At 44.6% G+C, this 21,138-nt stretch overlaps 1 protein-coding gene across 3 annotated transcripts in view; it reads right to left on the bottom strand.

Moving 5' to 3' along the window:
• Positions 1-21,138, bottom strand: part of IQCK (IQ motif containing K) — a 513,956-nt gene that overhangs the window by 395,163 nt on the left and 97,655 nt on the right. For all 3 annotated transcript variants that reach the window (XM_085629065.1, XM_085629066.1, XM_085629067.1), the window contains exon 6: positions 8,800-8,864. In XM_085629065.1, the coding sequence (XP_085485191.1) occupies positions 8,800-8,864 (65 nt within the window). The remainder of the gene's footprint in view (positions 1-8,799; positions 8,865-21,138) is intronic.

Below are 21,138 nucleotides of genomic sequence, written 5' to 3'. Positions count from 1 at the left end.
TCGAAATGTTTGACAAAAACCAACTAATTTGTAATACCCATCTGGACAGCGCTAATAAACGCTTCTTTGTCTCTGGGTTCCATATCAGACTGCCTAAAAACTGGGACAGTCATCCTCATCATAAAAAAAACGACCGTGAATCCTTCTGACTCAAATAATTTTAGGCTGGTAAACAATATTCCCTTACTAGCAAAAGTTCAAGAAAAATGTGTAACAACAGCTGAGCCAACACATTGCTAAATTTAAATTGCTAAACGGCTGCCAATCGGGTTTCAGACCAGATCATAGTACGGAAACTACAACACTTCCTATAGTGGATGACGCCCTACAAGCACTAAACCAAGACAAAACTTGTCTCTTTATTCTTCTGGATCTGTCGCCTGCCTTCGACGCAGTAACCCATGATAAATTGCTAGAATGACTTGAAAACTGAATGGGTTGAACTGGAACCATTCTCGAAAGATTTAAATGTTTCTTGTGGAAAAGAACGCAAACATTTTTAGTAAATCAAAAACTGTCATCGCTTTCCCCTAATATGGTTGGAGTACCACAAGGCTCAAGTCTTTCCCCAACACATTTTAAGCTCTATATGGAGCCGCTAACTGAAATCATTTGTCACACCAACCTCTCTTTCCATATGTACCCAGATAACACACAGATCTACTTTAAAATGTTGTCTCTAGAGGAGATCAAAACAGTGAATGAATCAAAAATGACAGTTCAATGGTTAACAAGTAATCAGCTTAAACTAAACACGCAAAAAACTGAATTTCTGCTAATATCCCCCCCCCCCCAAAAAAAAACTTTTCTGATATAAAGGAATGGACCAGGCTGATCGTCGCGCTAAACACCACCCCGATCATAGTGGACTCAACGGAATCACCAGAAATCAGGCTGGAGAAGAACCTGAACATGTGAACCCACATCAATTCGGCTAAAAATGCCCAGTTTCACTTGAGCTATCTTAGAAAACTAAAACCATTCTTAGAAACGTCAGACCTCAAAATGGCAGTCAAAGCTTTAGGTATTGTGAGGATCGAATACGGATGTACAACTCTATCAGGACTTCACAAGATCTCGACAGCTCCTCCAAAAGCCTGTCTCAATGCAGCTGCAAGACTCATAATAAGTTCTAGAAAATTCGACCACATCTCTCCACACTTGAAGGCTCTGAATTGGCTGCCAAACAAACCCAGAATCCAACTCAAACTGGCTTGCATCACACACTAAGTCTTACACTTAAAAACTCTGTCGAATCTAGCTCAGAAAAATGAGATAGCTGGAGGAGGCAAGTATTCCCCGAGTGCCAGAGATTTGGTACTGAAACCGCTGTTCTTCAGGAAGAAGAAAACATACAACAGAGCTTTCTCAGGTGCCGCAGCTAGAATCCATGTCAAGATTCAAGAAGGAAGCTAAGATATTTCTGATGGGCAAATTCCTGCAATAACTCTCTTTAGAGCAAGCACCTTTTTCTTAGGGATTACCACCTGTCCCCTACAGGTATATAATATGCTAGCCCCTCAAGTCTTCCAAATAGAAGCTCATTGGAACTATACAACCCTCATCAGAGAGTCTAACCACGAAATTCACAGAGGCTGATGCTCAGTTTTAACTGTAAATATAGTATTGTTATGGGGTTCAGTTGATTATTAAAAAAAGGTAATATGACATATCCTTTAGGCTCGGGTTTTATTGTAATCGCATATGTCTTCTTGTTCATTGAATTTAATGTTAAGCTTGAGAGTTTGGTATGAATGCTTGCTCCCGTTTGGGATTACTATATTACTGTGAGGGGCTCTGATACCCTAACGGGTCACGATTGTGCTTCATAAAACACTATATAAATAAATAGAATATTGACATTGCAAATGGCAATGTTTTTTACTTATGTGTTATGAAGTGTATGTACGTGGTTTGGAATTATATGGGTTGGATTGGATTAGTTAGTTGTGTAATTGTGTGGTTTGGAGTGGATTTGTGTATTAGAATTATGCGGCATGGTGTGCTGTGGACTTATGTGGAGAGTAATTATGTGGTATTGAATGTTTTGGAATTATGTGGAGTGGGATTGTGTGTTTTGGAGTGTTATTATGTGGAATGGTATTTTGTGTTGTGGAGTGGTATGTAGTGGAGTTTAATGATGTGGTGTGCTGCCTTTCATGGCTCAAAAATGCCTATAAATAATACTTTTAAAATGACATAATACGTGATACAAACGGCCAAACATTAATGCACTTAGTAAGAATATGCCCTCCCCATCTGAATAAAACAAAGAAGTCCGTTGTGTGTCTTTTTCTGAAGAACTTTGTACAGCTTGCTTATTACTTAGCGAGTCACATGGCACTGCTGGAAAGGAAGCTCACTGTATCAGCTGCCACTGGCAGGAAACTTGAAATAATGATTAAATGCTATATGTGGTGCAGCTATCACTTAGCATAGGAATATCCTATACATTGCAAAAGCAGGACCTTTGCATGATGATGCAACTGGACTTGATAAACAAGACTTGTTATGCGTGCACAGGATGATTCTGGCCATGATGATTTATTGATGTAGAAGTTGTATACAGTGCTTTTCGCCATTGTTCGGGGACTGCAAAGTGGGATGTTATAAGAACCATCAATGTGGCAGCTTGGATTGATGGTGTTAAGATAGCTATATGTGTCGCAGCTAACCACTAGCCACAAGACAGGATACTGATGAAATGTTACATGTGTCTCTGACCTCCAGTCTGGGTCTGATGCTAAAGATATCACACAAAAAAGGGGGGGACCTAGGAGCCATTTAAGGTCCAGTGTCCATGCTCCTAATGCATACATTTCGAAACAATAGAAGGACACTGTTCCTAAAGCAGGGTGCAAAATGTTACCCACACTTAAGGGTGCAAAAAGTCACCCGTGCATTTTACCAGAAAAAGAAATGTGAATGAAGAAAGAAAAAAAGGAAAAACCTTAGGTAAAAGGTACCCACAGGTGAGGGGAAAAGACACTTTTCGTCCTCTGTTGCCCTCATACACCCCAAGGGGTGTCATGCTTCATCATCGGGCAGTTGCTCCTCGTAGGGCCAGCGCTGCAATCCCCTACGGGCCCCCGAAGGGTCACTTTATCGGAGATCTTTTATAGGACTGCCGGATGGTGCATGAGGGTGTGCGGGGAGTGGGTACAATGAGGGTAAAAAAGAGAAGGGGAATGTGCGTGCAAGATAATTATTGAGTTTAAAAAGGGTCAACATGCAGCAACAGTGTAACTGTTGTACCCTTCGCAGTCTGAAAACCGCTGAATAAAACATTGCTCCAAAGGCACACTATGCCCGGGTGTCAAGGGTCATAGGTCAACATGTTTCTCGCTTGTCTCGCCCACGCAGGGTCGCTTGCGCTTCTTCAGGACCCAAAAAATAATTTTGAACAGGTGAAGTGCACGTGAACAGTGTCAATAAAATAAAATACCCTCTGTCTCAATCAGGGCGGAACAGCAACCTGTACACCCTCAGTGTGGCTACAGCTGTATGATGGATGCAGCTCATGATTAATACCTAGGAAAGAAAAACAAGATAAACCAACAATATGGACATCAGTACAACTTGATGCCTCATGATGTGCCACAGCTGTGTGCACATTGGATCTAGTAAAAGAAAGAAAATAAAGAAATGAATAACAGGCACACAAGACAAAGCCATAATTTCAATTGAGTCCCATCCCTGTGTGGCATCCAAAACAGTTTCAACCAATCACATACAGCCTAATAAAGGTCCCACCAGGTAATACACAAAATACATAGTGCCCAAAGTGTGCTTACCTAGCCCTGTTGAGATAATCCCTCTATTGGCAAGCTCAATGAACGCCCGCACGTGGCTGGGCTAAAATAACAATGAAATTAACAGAAATAAGGGGTATGAATTCAGAGCACAGATAGTACTGAGCTATATAGCTCAGAGGGTCTATACACATAATTAATCTACTTACGAGTTGATACGCGGTCTACCTCCACAGCACCTATCCCTTCATTGCGTTTGCCAGTAATGAAATGCCGGAACTGGTATTGATCAAATGAAGGGGATTGGGCGGTTTCCTATTCCGGCATAACCTCCGGCATTCTAACACACAGCGCATGTGCTGTGGCAGTGTTGAAATACGCATGTGCATATCACGGGAGAAGTACTAAAAAGAGAAGGGACCCGTAGGGGGTTGCAGCGCCGGCCCTACGAGGAGCAACTGCCCGATGGGGTATGTGAGGGCAACAGAGGACGAAAAGTGTCTTTTCCCCACACCTGTGGGTACCTCTTACCTAAGGTTTTTCCTTTTTTTCTTTCTTCATTCACATTTCTTTTTATGGTAAAATGCACGGGTGACTTTTTGCACCCTTAAGTGTGGGTGACATTTTGCACCCTGTTTTAGGAACATTGTCCTTCTATTGGTTCGAAATGTATGCATTAGGGGCATGGACACTGGACCTTAAATGGCTCCTAGGTCCCCCCCTTTTTTGTGTGATATGTATTGTACGGCGGTTCAGCCGAGGGACCTTACTACCTTTGTCTGTCTTTGTTTTTTCAGGCACACGATTACCCATCATACTGCTACTGGGAGTGGTTGTTGTACTCCGCTTTTACTTATTTGTGACGACGGAGACCCTCATTTCCCTTTCACTCTTTTAAAGCAAAATCTATAGGGCTAGGGGCACGAGGGCTTGTAGAGGCGGTGACCTTGGTTTGCCTCTTACATTCATTCATTCATTTGTTTCACCAACATCAGCTATACTGGGTACCTGGGATTTGAAAGAGGATGCAGAGATTGGATTCTGAGCGCTAGCTAGTCCAGGTATGCATTGTCCCCATGTCTATAAATCGGGCATACATGGTGATTTTTCCTCAGTAGTTCCACGCTATCTATAATTTCTGGGCAAATGGACAGGGGAGTAGTTCTCCAGATATATGCTAATGCGTTTTTACCATTGCTATAGCGCTTGCACTCTGTGTTGTAAGCCGGCTAAGTGTGCCTCCCAGACACCAGACCCCTTCACTTTATTAGTACTATGCTGTGCCTTTTAAATTGATGATCGGCCTATGCAGTCTAGGGGCAGGTGTGGAGGAGGCAGCTGCAGGGAACATTGCTCACAGCAGCCCTATGCCAATTAGAATGTCTGTGCGCATGGACTGGGGAGGAGTTCTCCCGTGATATGCACATGCGTATTTCAATACTGCCACAGCACATGCGCTGTGTGTTAGAATGCTGGAGGTTATGCCGGAATAGGAAACCCCCCAATCCCCTTCATTTGATCAATACCAGTTCCGGCATTTCATTACCGGCAAACACAATGAACGGATAGGTGCTGAGGAGGTAGCCCGCGTATCAAATCGTAAGTAGATGAATTATGTGTATAGACCCTCTGAGCTATATAGCTCAGTACTATCTGTGCTCTGAATTCATACCCCTTATTTCTGTTAATTTCATTGTTATTTTAGCCCAGCCACATGCGGGCGTTCATTGCGTTTGCCAATAGAGGGATTATCTCAACAGGGCTAGGTAAGCACACTTTGGGCACTATGTATTTTGTGTATTACCTGGTGGGACCTTTATTAGGCTATATGTGATTGGTTGAAACTGTTTTGGAAGCCACACAGGGATGGGACTCAATTGAAATGATGGCTTTGTCTCGTGTGCCTGGTATTCATTTCTTTATTTTCTTTCTTTTACTAGAACCAATGTGCACACAGCTGTGGCACATCATGAGGCATCAAGTTGTACTGATGTCCATATTGTTGGTTTACCTTGTTTTTCTTTCCTAGGTATTAATCATGAGCTGCATCCATCATACAGCTGTAGCCACACTGAGGGTATACAGGTTGCTGTTCTGCCCTGATTGAGACAGAGGGTATTTTATTTTATTGACACTGTTCACGTGCACTTCACTTGTTCAAAATGATTTTTTTGGTCCTGAAGAAGCGCAAACGACCCTGTTTGGGCGAGACTAGCGCGAAACATGTTGACCTATGACCCTTGACACCCGGGCATAGTGTGCCTTTGGGGCAATGTTTTATTCAGCGGTTTTCGGACTGCAAAGGGTACAACAGTTACACTGTTGCTGCATGTTGACCCTTTTTAAACTCAATAATTATCTTGCACGCACATTCCCCTTCTCTTTTTTACCCTCATTGTACCCACTCCCTGCACACCCTCATGCACCATCCGGCAGTCCTATAAAAGATCTCCGATAAAGTGACCCTTCGGGGGCCCGTAGGGGATTGCAGCGCTGGCCCTACGAGGAGCAACTGCCCGATGGTGAAGCATGACACCCCTTGGGGTGTGTGAGGGCAACAGAGGACGAAAAGTGTCTTTTCCCCTCACCTGTGGGTACCTCTTACCTAAGGTTTTTAATTTTTTTCTTTCTTCATTCACATTTCTTTTTCTGGTAAAATGCACGGGTGACTTTTTGCACCCTTAAGTGTGGGTGACATTTTGCACCCTGCTTTAGGAACAGTGTCCTTCTGATGCTAAAGATAGAGTACATGTGGCACAAACTGGTGCAGGTATACTAAGTTGCTCTGTACTTTGTGCCCCCTACACCTCCATGGTGGCCACTGTGGCACAAGAAAGGCATGTGCCTAATGAGGCACTCTGGTTACTTACCCGACCTTGCTGATCTCCCCTCTCTGTGGCTCTTGGATTTGCTGTTGCCGCAGATAGGCTGCTATGCTGGAGCAACTCTAGGCTTCACTCTCTTATGGCTACTCATTCTCTCCTGCTCTGTCTTCAAAATCTGAGACCGCTGTGATGCGGGGAAGGAAAGGAGGTGAGTGGGTGTCTCTCACTTTAAAAAGTTGTTTGTCATTGTTAGCCGACGTCATGTGTAGTGAAACAGTTGGAGCACCAGCACAGCAAGCTCACCAGACACAGCTGCTGTCATCAACAAACAAGCAGCGGAGCAGGAAGGATGGCAGCAATGTTGGGAGGGAGGAGGTGCGAGCGAGGAGGCAACAGAGGGCCAGAGCTGGCCAACCAAAAGAAACTGCTGTCATCAACAAACAAGCAGCAGTGCAGGAAGGACAGCAGCAATGATGGGAGGAAGGGGTTTGAGCGAGGAGGCAACAGATGGCCAGAACTGGCCAACCAAAGGAAACCATCGGTGATGTCCCCTAGGAGGGAACCAAGCACCCAAAGGCAGGACAGATAGACACTATTGACCAACTAGAGTAAAGGAATTTCAAAAGGCAGGCCATCCAACCAACCAGAAGCTCTGGGCGTGTTGAAAGCCCATAGACTGAATACAGCATGCCTCGCAGAGCAGCGCATGTGCTGCCCAGGCTCGACCTAAAAACAGAGAGCGGCCTAACACAAGGGTACATATTACCTCCTCTTTTGTTCTTCGTTTTTTTTATGATTTGCCAATTTAACTTTTAAACTTGAAGAACTGCCCCCCGAAATTAGGTATTTACTCACTGCACTTACTGATGTAGCAGACAACATAGTTATTTTTTGATTTCCCCCTTAATGGTCTGCAACTCAACGTAGAGACATTTAATGAATATGCTGTAAAAAATGTATCAATGTTTCCGAAACAAAAATCGTGATCTTTATAGAAAGGTAACAATGTAAATCTTTTACTTCGACCTTGGGTTCTGAAAAACTTGAGAGGGTAAACGCAAACCCATATCTGGGTAGGGCCTTTCTCATGACTTGAGCCAATTAGGAAATAGGATTTGACCTATGCCGGTCTTTAAATATGCTGTATAAGTCTTTGGGGTGGAGACATTGTAACTATTAGAAGTCTAAAAAATAAAAATACCTCCCACTCTAAGTTAGGCCTTAGAATGTATCCCTATGGTAACTGATCCTTTTAAAACATTTATGAGAGAAACATTTTGCGAAATGTTGTACATTAGGAACTGCAATTTCAGTTCAAACTTTGAGCTAAGAATTTGGACTTTGTAGTACTTATTAACAGGCAGTTGCATAAATAGTCTAATGGGGCTATTATAGAACTCATGCCCCACAGAGAACCTAGTGAAAAATTCTACCTACGAAATGTTTAATGTCACTAATACCATAAGTACAATTTCTTCCAACATTCAATATGTACTGAATAAGTTTGGCGGTACAATTGAATCACTTCAACTCTGTTCTCCATGATAGCTACGATTACTATTGAGAAATCTATCCCTCTATCAAGCTAGTAGGTTGATGGTGAGCCTGGTGCAAATCTAAAAACATATATAAATAAAGAATTGTTCAACCAGGCACCGTCATATTTCTCATTTTTTCTTGATCACACTGTTAGAAGACTGATACTGACATCTAGACTACACAATTTTCACAAATAAACCACTAACAAGCAAATGGACAAAACAAACTTGCCCCTGTAGTTGCTACCTTTGTCAAGGAGGAAAACAAAATCCGTATCATGGACTGTATATTGTCCGGCACTAGTTGTTCCACTGTGATGATATTTAAAGCCATTATTATAAAGGTTTTTTTTAAATATGTGACCTGTTAATACATGTATCGCGAAGACTTCTTTGTGCATTTTATTTTCATTGGTATTTATTATTGCATTGTCTCTGTAGAGGTCTATATCGCTAATAAGCTTGAAACTTGAACTATGCCCCCAACAAAGCAGCAGATGCGACTGTGGCATAGTGTGGCTGCTAAACTGTACAAGGCATGCATGGCCCTTCCATCTCTCCCTTGCTCTTCCAATCACAAAGCCTATATTTCCAAATAGCGAACCCGAGTCTTGTCTTCTTGCATGCTCAAATCATTTGACATTCCTTTAACCACATCTAAATATGTACAAAAAATGTACTTACCGATGTCCCAAACTGTGAGTCTGTTTTAAATTCCTCTGATGATACAGCTTGAACTCGTTGGAAGTCTACAGCAAAAACGAAAAAAAACAATAGACAAGTTTGAAATCCTTTTGTTTGAGCTCTACAGTTTGAGGAATGATGTGAGGAACTTTAAAGGACAAAGAATACAGGGCTCACAATTTCTTGTGGATTTTTTTGCGGGATGAGTGTTTTTTTTTTAGGGGGAGGGGGATGGGGGGCTCTTAGACCTATGTGCTGAGTGCCGTCTGAGTCGTTTCAGAATAATCCTGCCGAGCCACCCATCTGCCTGCAGGCCCGGCTCTAAGGTGGTGCGACTGGTGCAACCGCACCTGGCCCTGACCTGTGGGGCAGCCGTGTTTAGAAAAACCTTACGGGTATGAAAGCACCTCATGCAGAGTTCCTTGTGTGTTGGACAGTTTCCAGGCATCAATAAAAATATCAAGATAACTTGTGATTCGTGTTCCTACTTGAGAGAGATTGGGGGCCTCATTTATGAGAAGTGTTGCATCTCTGTGTGAAAACAGCAATGCAACACTTCTCAGTACACCCTCCTTGCGACACGAATGATACGTTATATTTACTGTATGATGCATCATGATGCAAGGAATGACAGATACGTCTACGTCAGTATTACTGACGTATCTGTCAGCACAAAAGTGGCACATTGCTGGAGTTGTGTTGGAAGCATGATGCAACTCCAGCAATGTTCCTTTCACATGTGAAAGGGCATGTGTCACCCTTACGCCTGCCATTAGGCAGGCATAAAGTTTTGACGCATTGGCGTCCTAGAAGTGGCTCAGCGAAATCTCATAGATTTCACTGCGCCACTCCTACGACCCTTTCTCGCGGGGGAACGGCCACCCTGCATACCTTATACCTGACACAGGTATAATGTAGTGCAGGGCTTTACGAAGTGACGCATCTGCGCAGGAGGCTAATGTTCCAGCTGCAAAGAACCTCCATCATGCGGATCACAGAGCTGCACTTTATGTGGATAGCTCAGTGGGTTACTGATTTTGTCACAGAGATCATTTTGTTACTTGCAGTTCATAAGTTACACTTCTAATACAGCACAGTGTCCTATGAACTGTCATCGAAGAACTGCATACAAACTGCATAGTATAAGTTAGAACGTTATGTTTTTCCCAAATTCTTTCATTATTTTAATGTTGCTAAAAAGGGTTCGTTTGGGTGGAAATACATTATTATTAGTAAAGCCAACCCCAACAATTGTGGTACGTTTTAAATCCCATGTTTGTGCTTCTCCAGACCAAACACTCTTAAAATACACTGCCTACTGGTATGGATGACATGATTTCTACACCTTGTAATCCTCATTGACTTCTGGTAACACTTTCTATAAACTGATTTATACTCTTCCATGATTAACCCTTTCTGTATAATGTGTGCATGATATACAGTGCTTTGACATCCTACACTTGTATGAGTAGCGCTATAACACAAATGAAATGCTTGTTTGAGAGGGCATGGAGAGATGTGGGCCACTGTTGGAGAGTGGTTGTGATGGAATCCGTGGAGAAGGGTGTCGGGGGCGGGGGAGAGGACTCAAAAGGGCGCTAAAGCTGGCCCTGCCTGCCTGAAGGGGGCAGCACTCCTATTCCACTTAGGCTGTAACGTCTGCCAATAAAGGTATACGGTCCTTATTCGCTTGCAAAATTGGAAACGCGTTTTTTTCTTTCATATTTCTAATTGCAGACTGTCAGCTAGCCTGCTCTACGAACCCACTCTGCAGCCCATGCGAGCTGCACCCCATGCTACCACAAGTCTGAAACTCTAGTGGGGCAGTTTCAGACCCATGGTTCTTCCGACCAGTGCTTCAATTGTAAAAAAAAAAAAAAAAAAAAGTGCCAGGGCTCTCGTCAGGAGGCCCCTGCAGCTTGCACCACACATCGCCCCTGCTATGCTGCCAATGATAGTAACAACACAACTACTAACCATCACACTCCTACAAGTGTGACCATTCAGACAATTTCAGGCCCCCACAGCTGTAAGAGTGGCATGAGCAGCAAGTAATATTCATTTTTAATGTGCATTACATTAATAATTCACTGTTGCTGTGCTCCTCTCTAAAGAAGGAGGACAGCGCCACCTTGTGGCAGACTGTCACAAGCACCGGTGTTTGACAGTTAAGTGCCGAGCACCGGATACCACCGGCTCAAATTAAGCACGGCTCTGCGGATCTGCCATTAGACTGTCAGACAGTCACTGGCCGTTTGTGCGTCTCAGGCTTCCCTCCACCCTCAGAGCTAGTCTCTCCTTCTCCAATGTGACCTTCTGCAAATGCCGCCCGGGTCTCTTCCGCAGAACAGATGCCAGCACCCCGCACATCTGTCATCGTATTCGTCTACCGTATGAACTGCACAATCACCAGCAGTGTGGCTTCACAGTGGGCCAGTGAGTCAGGGAGATGGAGTGAATGAACTGCCTTGTTTCATAGCGGCTTCGCAGGTAGCTTTTGTTTCCATCACTGAGAACGGCGGAGGGTGATGTTGCTTTATATCTCACTTCCACTGCAAGGTTGCCATATCATTCCATATCAACAAGACACAATATACCCAGTTATAGGCTCCACTCTAAAATATTTCAGTGCGTACATGTATCTGATGGAAGCAAATGAAGACTACAACTCCCAGAATGCACCAATAAGTTAAATGAAAGCCCAAAACTGGTAACGTGATAGTGGAGTGGCAAATAACAACGTCTACACAGCAGCATAAACATTGGGAAGCAGATTGAATCCAGAGTTTTAAAGCTATCTATCTATTTTTGAGGGTTGGAAGGGGTGAGCAAAGTTATTTTTCAGGTACATAAGCCCAGGTACAGAATTTCAGGATTATTTGGCTTGTCTATACCAAATATTAGCTGTTGAGCCTTTTTTTTAAATATGTTTAGTTTGGATTATTTCCACGCACAACATCAAAGGATGCAAACATGCGCCCATAACAATAGTAAACAGCAGAGGGGGATTAACAATGCAGCAGCAGTGTAGACAGATAGGATAGGATATATTAACTACAATAAGAGACTTTGGATTTGCACATCAACATGATAATATCCACATACAGCCTACCACAGTCAAGACCCAGTCTCACCGTCACTAAGCTCCAGATCATAATATTTTATCCAGTGACCACAAAGTTTGTAACATTTGCGGGGACATCTCCAGCTCATGTAGGGGACTTTCTCTGCGGCCATGTACTTATCCATCCCCTTTCCCTATTCTCGTAGGTAGGGACCTCCCCCACCCCTCAGTGTTTAGCAATCACCCTCTTTGCCAAAGCCAATCCTAAACTACTGAAGAGGAGTTTGGCCCATGTGACGTCCACATCATTTGGTATACCTAGAAGGATATATTTCGGCTCAATTGGGATATCAGCTAGACCTGGGCAGTAAATTCCGTTCCGCTCACGGAATTTGAGTAATTTCACGTACCGCGGAGAACGCGGAATTGGCAAAAATTCCGCAATACATGACTTCGAGAAATTTCCCCCCCAGCACGCAAACAGCGTTCGCGAACAGGAAAAAAGCATCGCGAACAGGCGGAACAAGCAATTCCGCGTGTTCGCGGAACTTTGGCATGCTTGCAGAGATTTTTTACCGTTTCGCGGAGCTTTGCATAGAGCGCCTACGCAAATTCCACCCACCCCTAATATCAGCCCCCAAGATGCTGCGTAATTCTCGTACTATCTTGTTACAATAGGCCTGAATGGCGGGCCAGCCCCACAACGTGTGCAGGAAAGTCCTTCAGTCCCCATTGCATCTCATGTAGCCAGGGATATCGCTCTCCCCATTTTATACAGTAGCTCCCGGTTGTAGTAAACCCTGTGCAGTATCTTGAGATGTATGAGCCTTAACCTGGGTTTTTATAGCTACTTCTCTTGGGTGCATCAGGCCCGCCTTCCAGACAATATCATCCTTCTTTCCTGTATCTCTCATCCATCTGTCTAGTAGCTTAATCAGGGTGTCTGCCATGTTGTCATTTAGTACTATATAAGTGAGAGAAACTGCCCCCTTCCCGAGCTCTTCTGTGAGCAGCCTACCCTCCAGGGGAGCATAGTCAAGTATTTCAGCCTCTCCCAACCCCTCAATCTGCAAAGTGAGCTGCAGCTCTGCGTATTTTAGGTACTGATTCTCTGGAATGAGAAGAAAGACATGAGGTCTGCATCCTCGAGGAGATCCCCGACCTTGGAGATCCCTATTGGGTCCCAGGCCTAAATTTCCCACAGCTTTTTAAATCCCCGCAGCATTGACCCCTCCCACAAAGCTTCTCCCTGGTCACCTTCTGTGCCCCCCTTATGTGTCTAGTGGCCTTCGTCCACACCTCCAGGGCCACCTGTGTAGCTGGCATTAGCTGCCAGGCCCCTTTCCTTCCAAACAGAAAGTGCATGTGTGATCACACCCGCAGTCGAGCCCTTTCTAGCCGGTATGTTGGGTGAATGTGGGGTGTAAATAGCCAGTCGTTGATAGTTGCCAAATGTGTAGACCAATAGTAGGCCCTAACATCTGGGAGGGCGATCCCTCCATTGTAGGGGTTGCAGGCGCGGACGGCACAGGGAAGATCGCTGGGACTAGGCTTTGAAACAAGCGCAAGGTAAGTGGTTTTATAAAAATTTGTATTTAATTTTACCTATCCTGTGGTCTGTCGACTTTCCCCCCACCTCGTCCCACTGCTCTTACCTGTGCCGGCCGCGCTTGAGGGGTAGTGCTGCAGCGTCTGAAGTGCTACTCTGGGTTGACCCTTGTTACACAGCAGGGTCCTCAGCTCTCCCTCTATTTTGGTGAACATTTCCTCCGGAATTTTGTAATATGTGTTATGGAGGGCATATAGGAGCTTGGGAAGCGTAATCATCTTAAAGATTGCAGCACGCCCCAAAATCATCAGAGGCCACCCCTCACCATCTCACTGCATCTCCCAGAAACTGCTTGACTACCCGACCCAGGTTCCGGACTAAGCATAGTTCTCAACTTGGGGGCCACATAGATGCCGAGGCATTAATAGCCCTCTCCATCTACCACAAACCTCTGGGGGAGAGAGATCAAATCTGGTGAGCCGTAGGACTGACAGAGTACTTACTTTCCCCAATGTATTCTATACCTGGAGTACCCACCATATGTTTCGAAAGTCTGAAATATGACAGGGATTGTTGTTGTGGGTTCGATGATGTAGAGGAGAATATTGTCTGCATACAGTCCTCCTCAACGTCAGAGGGGTCTATCTTAAAACCTTGTATGTCAGGATGTTCTTGGAACATACATGCCCGGGGTTCAATGGTGAAGGTGAAGAGAAGAGGGGATGGAGGCATACCTGTTGGGTCCCCCTCTCAATCGGTAAGACTGATCAAACAATACCGCTAACCCTCATTGTTGGTGCTGGGCTTGGTAGAGCAACGTAATACCCTTCTTGTAATTGGGTCCAAAACACATTTCTGTAGCGTCTGTTTTAGGAAGTGCCAGTGTATAGTGTCAAACGTTTTTTCAGCATCTAACGAGAGGAATACACGAGGCTCCCGCCTATCCCGAACCTCCGCCATCCAGTTATGGAGCCATCTCAAGTTGAATCTTGGCGACCTACTAGGCATAACGTCAGACTGGTCTCTGTGTATCAATGAGAATACAACCTTCAGGAGCCGGGTGGCCAATATTTTGCCTTCAGTGTTCAGTAATGAAATCGGACGATACAAATCATAACTGTCCTTGGCCTTAACATCTTTGTGAATCACAGAGAACAATCGCATAGTCCACTGACTTTTCATTCTACATAAAGTGTAAAGTAGAGCTCTGTGTCAAACTGGAGCTCCCGGGCCAAATCCACATCCCGCAGTTCCCAGGGATTCAGTTTCCAACCCGTTCTCAGTCTTCTCCCCTTCCTACCCACGGAGACTAAAAGGGGGGGGTGATCAGACAGACCCTGCACCAGATACTCAGCCCTGTCTACGTGGTCTATCTCACCTGCTGGGACAGACACATAGTCTAGCTTGGAGAAGACCCCGTGTAGTCCAGAAAAATACGAATAGCATATCTCCTCTGGATGATAATGCCTCCACAGGTCCAGGAGACCCAGCGTGACTGCAACTCGCACCAGAGGGGTGTCTTGTTCAGGCACCACATTGGACCCACGTGGTCCAAGTCAGGGGTCCAAACATCATTTAAAATCCTCCAACTACAAAATGCGTGGAAAAATCAGTCTCCAAGAGTATGGCCAATTCCTTTTCCAATGTAGGTGCTTGCAACTTAGGGGGCGCAAACACACTCAGCAAAGTTATATGGTTCTTCCCCAAAAGCCCTGGACTCCCACGTAGGTACTTTGTGGGTCAATCCATGTGCGCTTGACCAGGCTGGGGGGATTCTTTTTTATCAAAATTGCTACACCCCGGCATCCCGAGGTAAAATCCATGTGTGCCAGTGCTGTGTATGCTACCCTACCCACAAAGCGACATTGGGTCCCCAGAAGATGCATTCCCTGAAAAACAGCTATGTCAGGCTTTAGTCTGAGTATATACTGCGCTCCCAATCCCCAATTGACCTTATTCCCTAGTCCATTGATGTTCCATGTTAATACTGAGTATCTCACATCCTCTGGGATGCAGAAAGTAGAAGTACTCAAGTGTTTACCTGTCATGAATCTCAGTGTGCTGCATCCAGTCCAGCCTCTCACCTCCATGAACAGTGTAAAACATTGAAAAGGAAAACAGTAACATAACTAATCTCCCACCTTACCCCACCCCAGTGAGTGTACAACCTTATTACCGAACCACAACTACTTTCAAGCAAGGCCAGAGAAGTCTGTAGCCCACCCCACCCTCCCAACAGATAAGAACAACTACTTCAACTTCTGTAGAAGAAACACAGGGCTCAAATGTCCTAGGTGCACTAACACTACCTCACCAACTGGGTGACTTAGCTACCTCAGCCGAGCCCAGTTGTCTGGATGCTGGGGAGGGAAGTGCCCCAGCCTAGAGAGAGACACTACAAACGTCCACTTAAGTGAACTACCAAGGAACCATCCAGTTCACACCAATGTTAGGATTCAACATTTTAATTCAAGGATATGTCTTCCATGTCAGGAGTCACTGCAGTTACATTTGAGTTTTGACAGTTTCCGGCGTCTGTTTCGTGCTGAGTCCTGGCTCCCTCAATCCCCTCCAAGAGGGTCCAATGCACTCGCAGCGGTGTGCCACCTCCGATTCAGTCATCTCTACGCCCTGCCCCTGGGTGCCGCTCGGCATGCCTCTCACATTGCCCATTCTGCTCCGCTTTTTCTTCCTCTTCACTGTGTGCCAAAGTTTAGGTCGGGCTCCCAATTCCCACCACCCCATTAATGGCAGCTGACGTTATTGAACTACCTTGAGCAGAGCCCATTTCTCAAGCCACTGCCATGCCTCCTCAGGCGATTGGAAAATAAAGGCCTCTTCCAGATAGAGCACCTTCAGTTTAGCCGGTAATAACAGCATGTATTACAACTAAGGAGCACAAAGCTTGGCCTTAATTGCATTGTATGTCCTCCTTTGGTTCTGCACTTCTCTACAATAGTCCGGGAATATCATGAGTGTGGAGCTGTCATATTTGATAACCCCCAGGAGCCTAGCTTCCCTGAGGATTGTGTCTCAGTCTTGAAAGTTCAGGAAGCCTGCAATGACTGGCCTTGGGGGGCCCCAGGTGGAGGCCTACCGCAGAGCGCCCTACAAGCCCTTTCAATGACAAAATAAGTAGAGAATTTATCAGCCAAGAAGGTGGAAAATTGGTCAAAAAATCTCACCATATCACCTTTTCAATCTCCTCCAGAAAGCCTACCAGGCGTAGGTTATTCCTTCTTGCCCTGTTGTCAGCATCATCAGCTCTCAAGCCAGATCTTTCATGTCCCCCTGTCCTCAGTCACCGCTTGCCTGAGGGTGTGGATCACATCCTCCAGGTCCGAGATTCTGCCCTCGGCTGTGGTTATTTGCTCTGCAACATTGCGCAAGTCCTGACACAGGAGCGACACCTAAGATTTCAAGGCTTCCCTGGTGGTTTGGATCGCCACCAGTAGTGCTGCATTGTCCTGCATCACAGAGAACTCGGATGGGCCTTCAAGGGGGCCTCCACCACCTTTTTGGAGCAATCGGTCCTGCCCTTTTGTGGTGATTTGGGGTTCTTATCTTTGGCCATGGGGCAATCCTCCTACTCGCCTTCAAGCCAGGTCCAAGTATGAGCCGCATGGTTGCAGCCGAGAGGTATGTGGAGACAGGGTGAAGGAACCCCCTCGTATAGAGCTCCAAATTTCCCTGGCTCCTCACCTGCCCAGGCACAGCAGGGCACACAGGATCGCGGGTGCCAGAAGCCCAGAACAATCCTAGAACTGCCGAATTGGTGAGGCGACATGACGATCTTAAAATATTCTAGAAATGATCTTATAGAATTAAATATTCCTAACTCTGTCATTATTGACGATCATGCAGTAAGTTCTATTAAAGCTCTAGAAATCCCGTACATAGTTAGACCTCAAAAGGCCGTACCCTCTAGCATTAAAAACTGAAAGACTCATCGGCAACTCAGTGCCATCTATCTCAACGCCCGCTCTATTCTCAAACATTCCACTGAGATATGGAATCTTTTAGACCAAGAGGCCCCAGATATCTGTTTTATTACAGAAACCTGGCTACACGAATATGCTCTTCCGGACATACATGTAGCCTTACCCCCAATATAAAATAATCTGAGTAGATAGGACACAGACAAAAGGAGGGGGCTTGTTAATAGCCACTGTTAATGATCTTGACATAACTCTTCTAGAAGCTCATGTTGAAAACTATCAAGAAATCTGCATTTTTAAGATAAAGTGCTGCCAAAATGGATCCTGGAGGGGGGCTTTAATGTATCATCCCCCTGGACCCAAAGGCGACTTCTCAGATAAATTACTGGAGCTTTTAGCTCCCCATGTTCTGGCATCAGACAACTTTCTCCTGATTGGAGATTTTAACTGTCACGTAGATATATTGTCCGACTCCGATGCAGAGAAGTTGATCTCTAATATGAATATTTGAGGTCTTGCCCAATTGGTGCATGAACCCACACACACTGCCGGCCATACCCTTGACCTTCTTTTTACCAATCGGTCCGAGATTACCGTAATATCTCCAGTTCCATTACTGTGGACCGACCATTACCTGTTAAAATTTTCGATTCCAATCATGTTAATAAAAAAACCCTGAAAACAGATTCTTCTTTACGAAGACCATGGCGTAAAGTTACTCTGCCTCTCTTTTCAGAGCATTTCTCCCTTGATTTAATTAGTCCTGATATGGGTGTAAATTAGACGCTACATATCTTAGAGGAGGCAGTTTTAACCGCACTGGATGGAATCGCTCCCCCTGTACAGGTAAAGACTGATTAGAACCGCCCCATGGTTTACTGACCAATTAAGAGCTATAAAGACCACATGACGTACAGCAGAACGCAAATGGCGCAAGAGTAAAAACTCGGGTGACCGCGCACATTATAAAAAAGCTCACCCTAGCTATCTGACTGAAATCAAAGTGGCTAAGAAATTGTTATTAACGGATAGGATAAATAAGGCTGAAAATTCCACTAAGGAACTATACCAAATTCTGAAGGAATTCACAACTCCAAGAAACCAGCCGTCAGCACCCGTTTCTCAACACTGGGTAGACTCCCTTTCTAACTTCTTTGAAGAAAAGATTTTAACCATTCACCAATCTCTGACTCTCCATGATAACAGTCCTTATCCAGTTGACGAGCTTGGTGCTCTCGCTTCTCCCTCCCACTTTCTTGATGAATTCATTAAATGTGACGCTAAACTAGTCGTTAGTGCTATGCAAAAGATAAAGTCCGGCTCTCCCAGTGACCTGATTTCTCCTAAGCTATTTTTCACTATTGCTCCTGCATTGGTAGATAACATTACGGACCTTTTTAATAAATCACTTTCGGAGGCTGTCTTTCGTTCGTGCTGGAAGATTGCCCGTGTGAAGCCTATCCAGAAAAAGCCTACGGCCGACCCTAAGCTCCTCTCAAACTACCATCCAATTTCTTTACTTCCCTATCTAGGGAAAATATTGGAATCCCTTATCAATCAGCAGCTTGATATCCACCTGGAGAGTCACAATCTTCTGGACCCCTCACAGTCTGGATTCAGGGCTGCGCATAGCACTGAGACGGCATTGGTCGAGGTCACAGATAACATCAGACGGGCCCTGGACAGACACCAATCAGTCATTCTCGTCCTCCTCGACCGGTCGGCTGCATTTGACACCATCTCCCACAGTATTTTAGAACATCGGCTTTGGGAGATTGGTGTCAGAGGCAAGGCCCTGAAAAGGTTCAAAAGCTATTTTTCGGACCGCAAAACTATTGTCCAGACGGTAGTCAGTATTTCCTCCGCAAGATCTGTTACGATGGGAGTACCACAAGGTTCTATCTTGAGTCCTACACTTTTTAATCTGTACATGACTCCACTGGCCCCAGTGATTAGGAATTATGGATTTGATGTCATATCGTATGCTGACGACACTTAAATCATAGTCACACTCGGTCCTGATCCAATTGAAACCATGGTACGCTTTAAAAACTGCATGTCCCACATTGATAGGTGGATGAAAAGTAACCATCTCCAATTGAACGGTACTAAATCAGAAATTATGCTTTTTGGGAAAGCGTCTGAGCACTGGTCGCCTGACTGGTGGCCATCCGACCTTGGCACTTGTCCTGTCCCCAAAGAGGTGGTCCGCAGTAGGATTACTGTTGGATCTTGCTCGGTCTGCAGAACTTGCAGAGGCTACGTCTAGCCCGCCAACCTGCCAGCCACAACCCCCGCTGTTATACCTTTTTTAACCCAAAATTAATTAAACACTTTGGACTCCCAAGAAAATTTTCATTAATTTTTTAATTAATTCTGTTGCATCCAATAAATGCATTTATTGAATGACTGTCATCATCAACAGCATGTTCATGTCTATGTCATTCAGTCAAATCAGATTTTGTGTGCTTTTTTTTTGCAAATTGCAAATCCTGGTGGATCTTTGAGGAGCTGATTAGCTTGCTCAGTCGAAATGTTTACATTGTTGTCACAAACTAAATAAAGGTGGTCTTTTCTCTCTTTTACTCGTGATCTCGGTTTTAGCCACATATATGCACCCTTTGTATCTTGCTTTTACACAATGAGCATGCTGCATTCGAGGTTTCTAGGGTAATCTCTGGCCAGCTGAACCCATGATTCACAGGTCTATTATTATTTCGTTTGTTGATAAACCCTTTAAGACTATGACTGGCAGGTCCAACATAACCCCACCCATCATGTGAACTTGGGTCTAAACCCTCCCAAACCTACGAACATTATGTGAATGGTACCTCCAGGCTCTGCATAATCACAGACACTATTCAAGGTTTACTTGACCATTCTTACCAAGATCCTGGACTCCTCAAAGTTAGTCTATGACATGCATGCACATTATACCCAGCTCCATCTTAAACTTGTTGAGAACTCTGGAAATTTACCAAACTTATCACACCCTCTAGCCCAAAGTAACCACTGGATGGAGAAAAACTAGTAATGCCTCAATTGTGCGAAAACCAGCTCTGATGCTGGTGAATTATGGTCCATGCCTTTCTCTTGGGCTGAGACCCTGGGTTGATCTACCACCAAATCCTGTGATGAAAGTTTACAACCCTGTTACACAGTTTGACAGTGAGCTTCCCTTCACACCCCAATGAAATGGCATTTCAAAATTGACTTTCCACCACTTACGTCTGTTAAGAGGTGTTCTATCACTCATGCACCTCTCTCTGACAGCTGTCATAATACGCAGTGTGGCGATCTCCTGCTTTCCATATTGTTCTCACCAAGAAATTACCCTCCAAACTCCAAAGAGTTCATAATCCTACTGCTGATCTCCTATTTGATCAGAATTAAAAAGACCATTTGACACCTGCTCTAAAGTCCCTCCACTGCTGCTATTAAATTAAAGAGCAAGCTTAAAAGTATCAAGGGTATACGCAGACCGCTAGTGCCATGGGAGCAGCTAGAGAGTCACATAGATTGTGAATGTTAACCGCTTTTTATCCTTTGAGAGTCGTCTTTAAAAAAAGTTTTTAAAAAATGGAATACATTTTTTAAAATAACTAACTCAGTAATCAGCACCTTACTTTGCTCACAACACACCTAAAGTGGGAAAAAGAAGAAAAACTTGCAATTAACACGCGAGAGACGTCTATTCACAAAAGCATTTATGAATAGGGGAATTGTTACTACTGCAGTATTCTTTTACATACTTTTACATGCCTTTGTGAATCGGCCCCGAAATGTCC

The sequence above is a fragment of the Triturus cristatus genome, chromosome 10, assembly GCF_964204655.1.
Source record: "Triturus cristatus chromosome 10, aTriCri1.1, whole genome shotgun sequence".
NCBI classification, from domain to species: Eukaryota; Metazoa; Chordata; class Amphibia; order Caudata; family Salamandridae; genus Triturus; species Triturus cristatus.
Note: the sequence above shows the minus strand (reverse complement) of the source record. Positions and strands in the feature narration are given on the sequence as shown.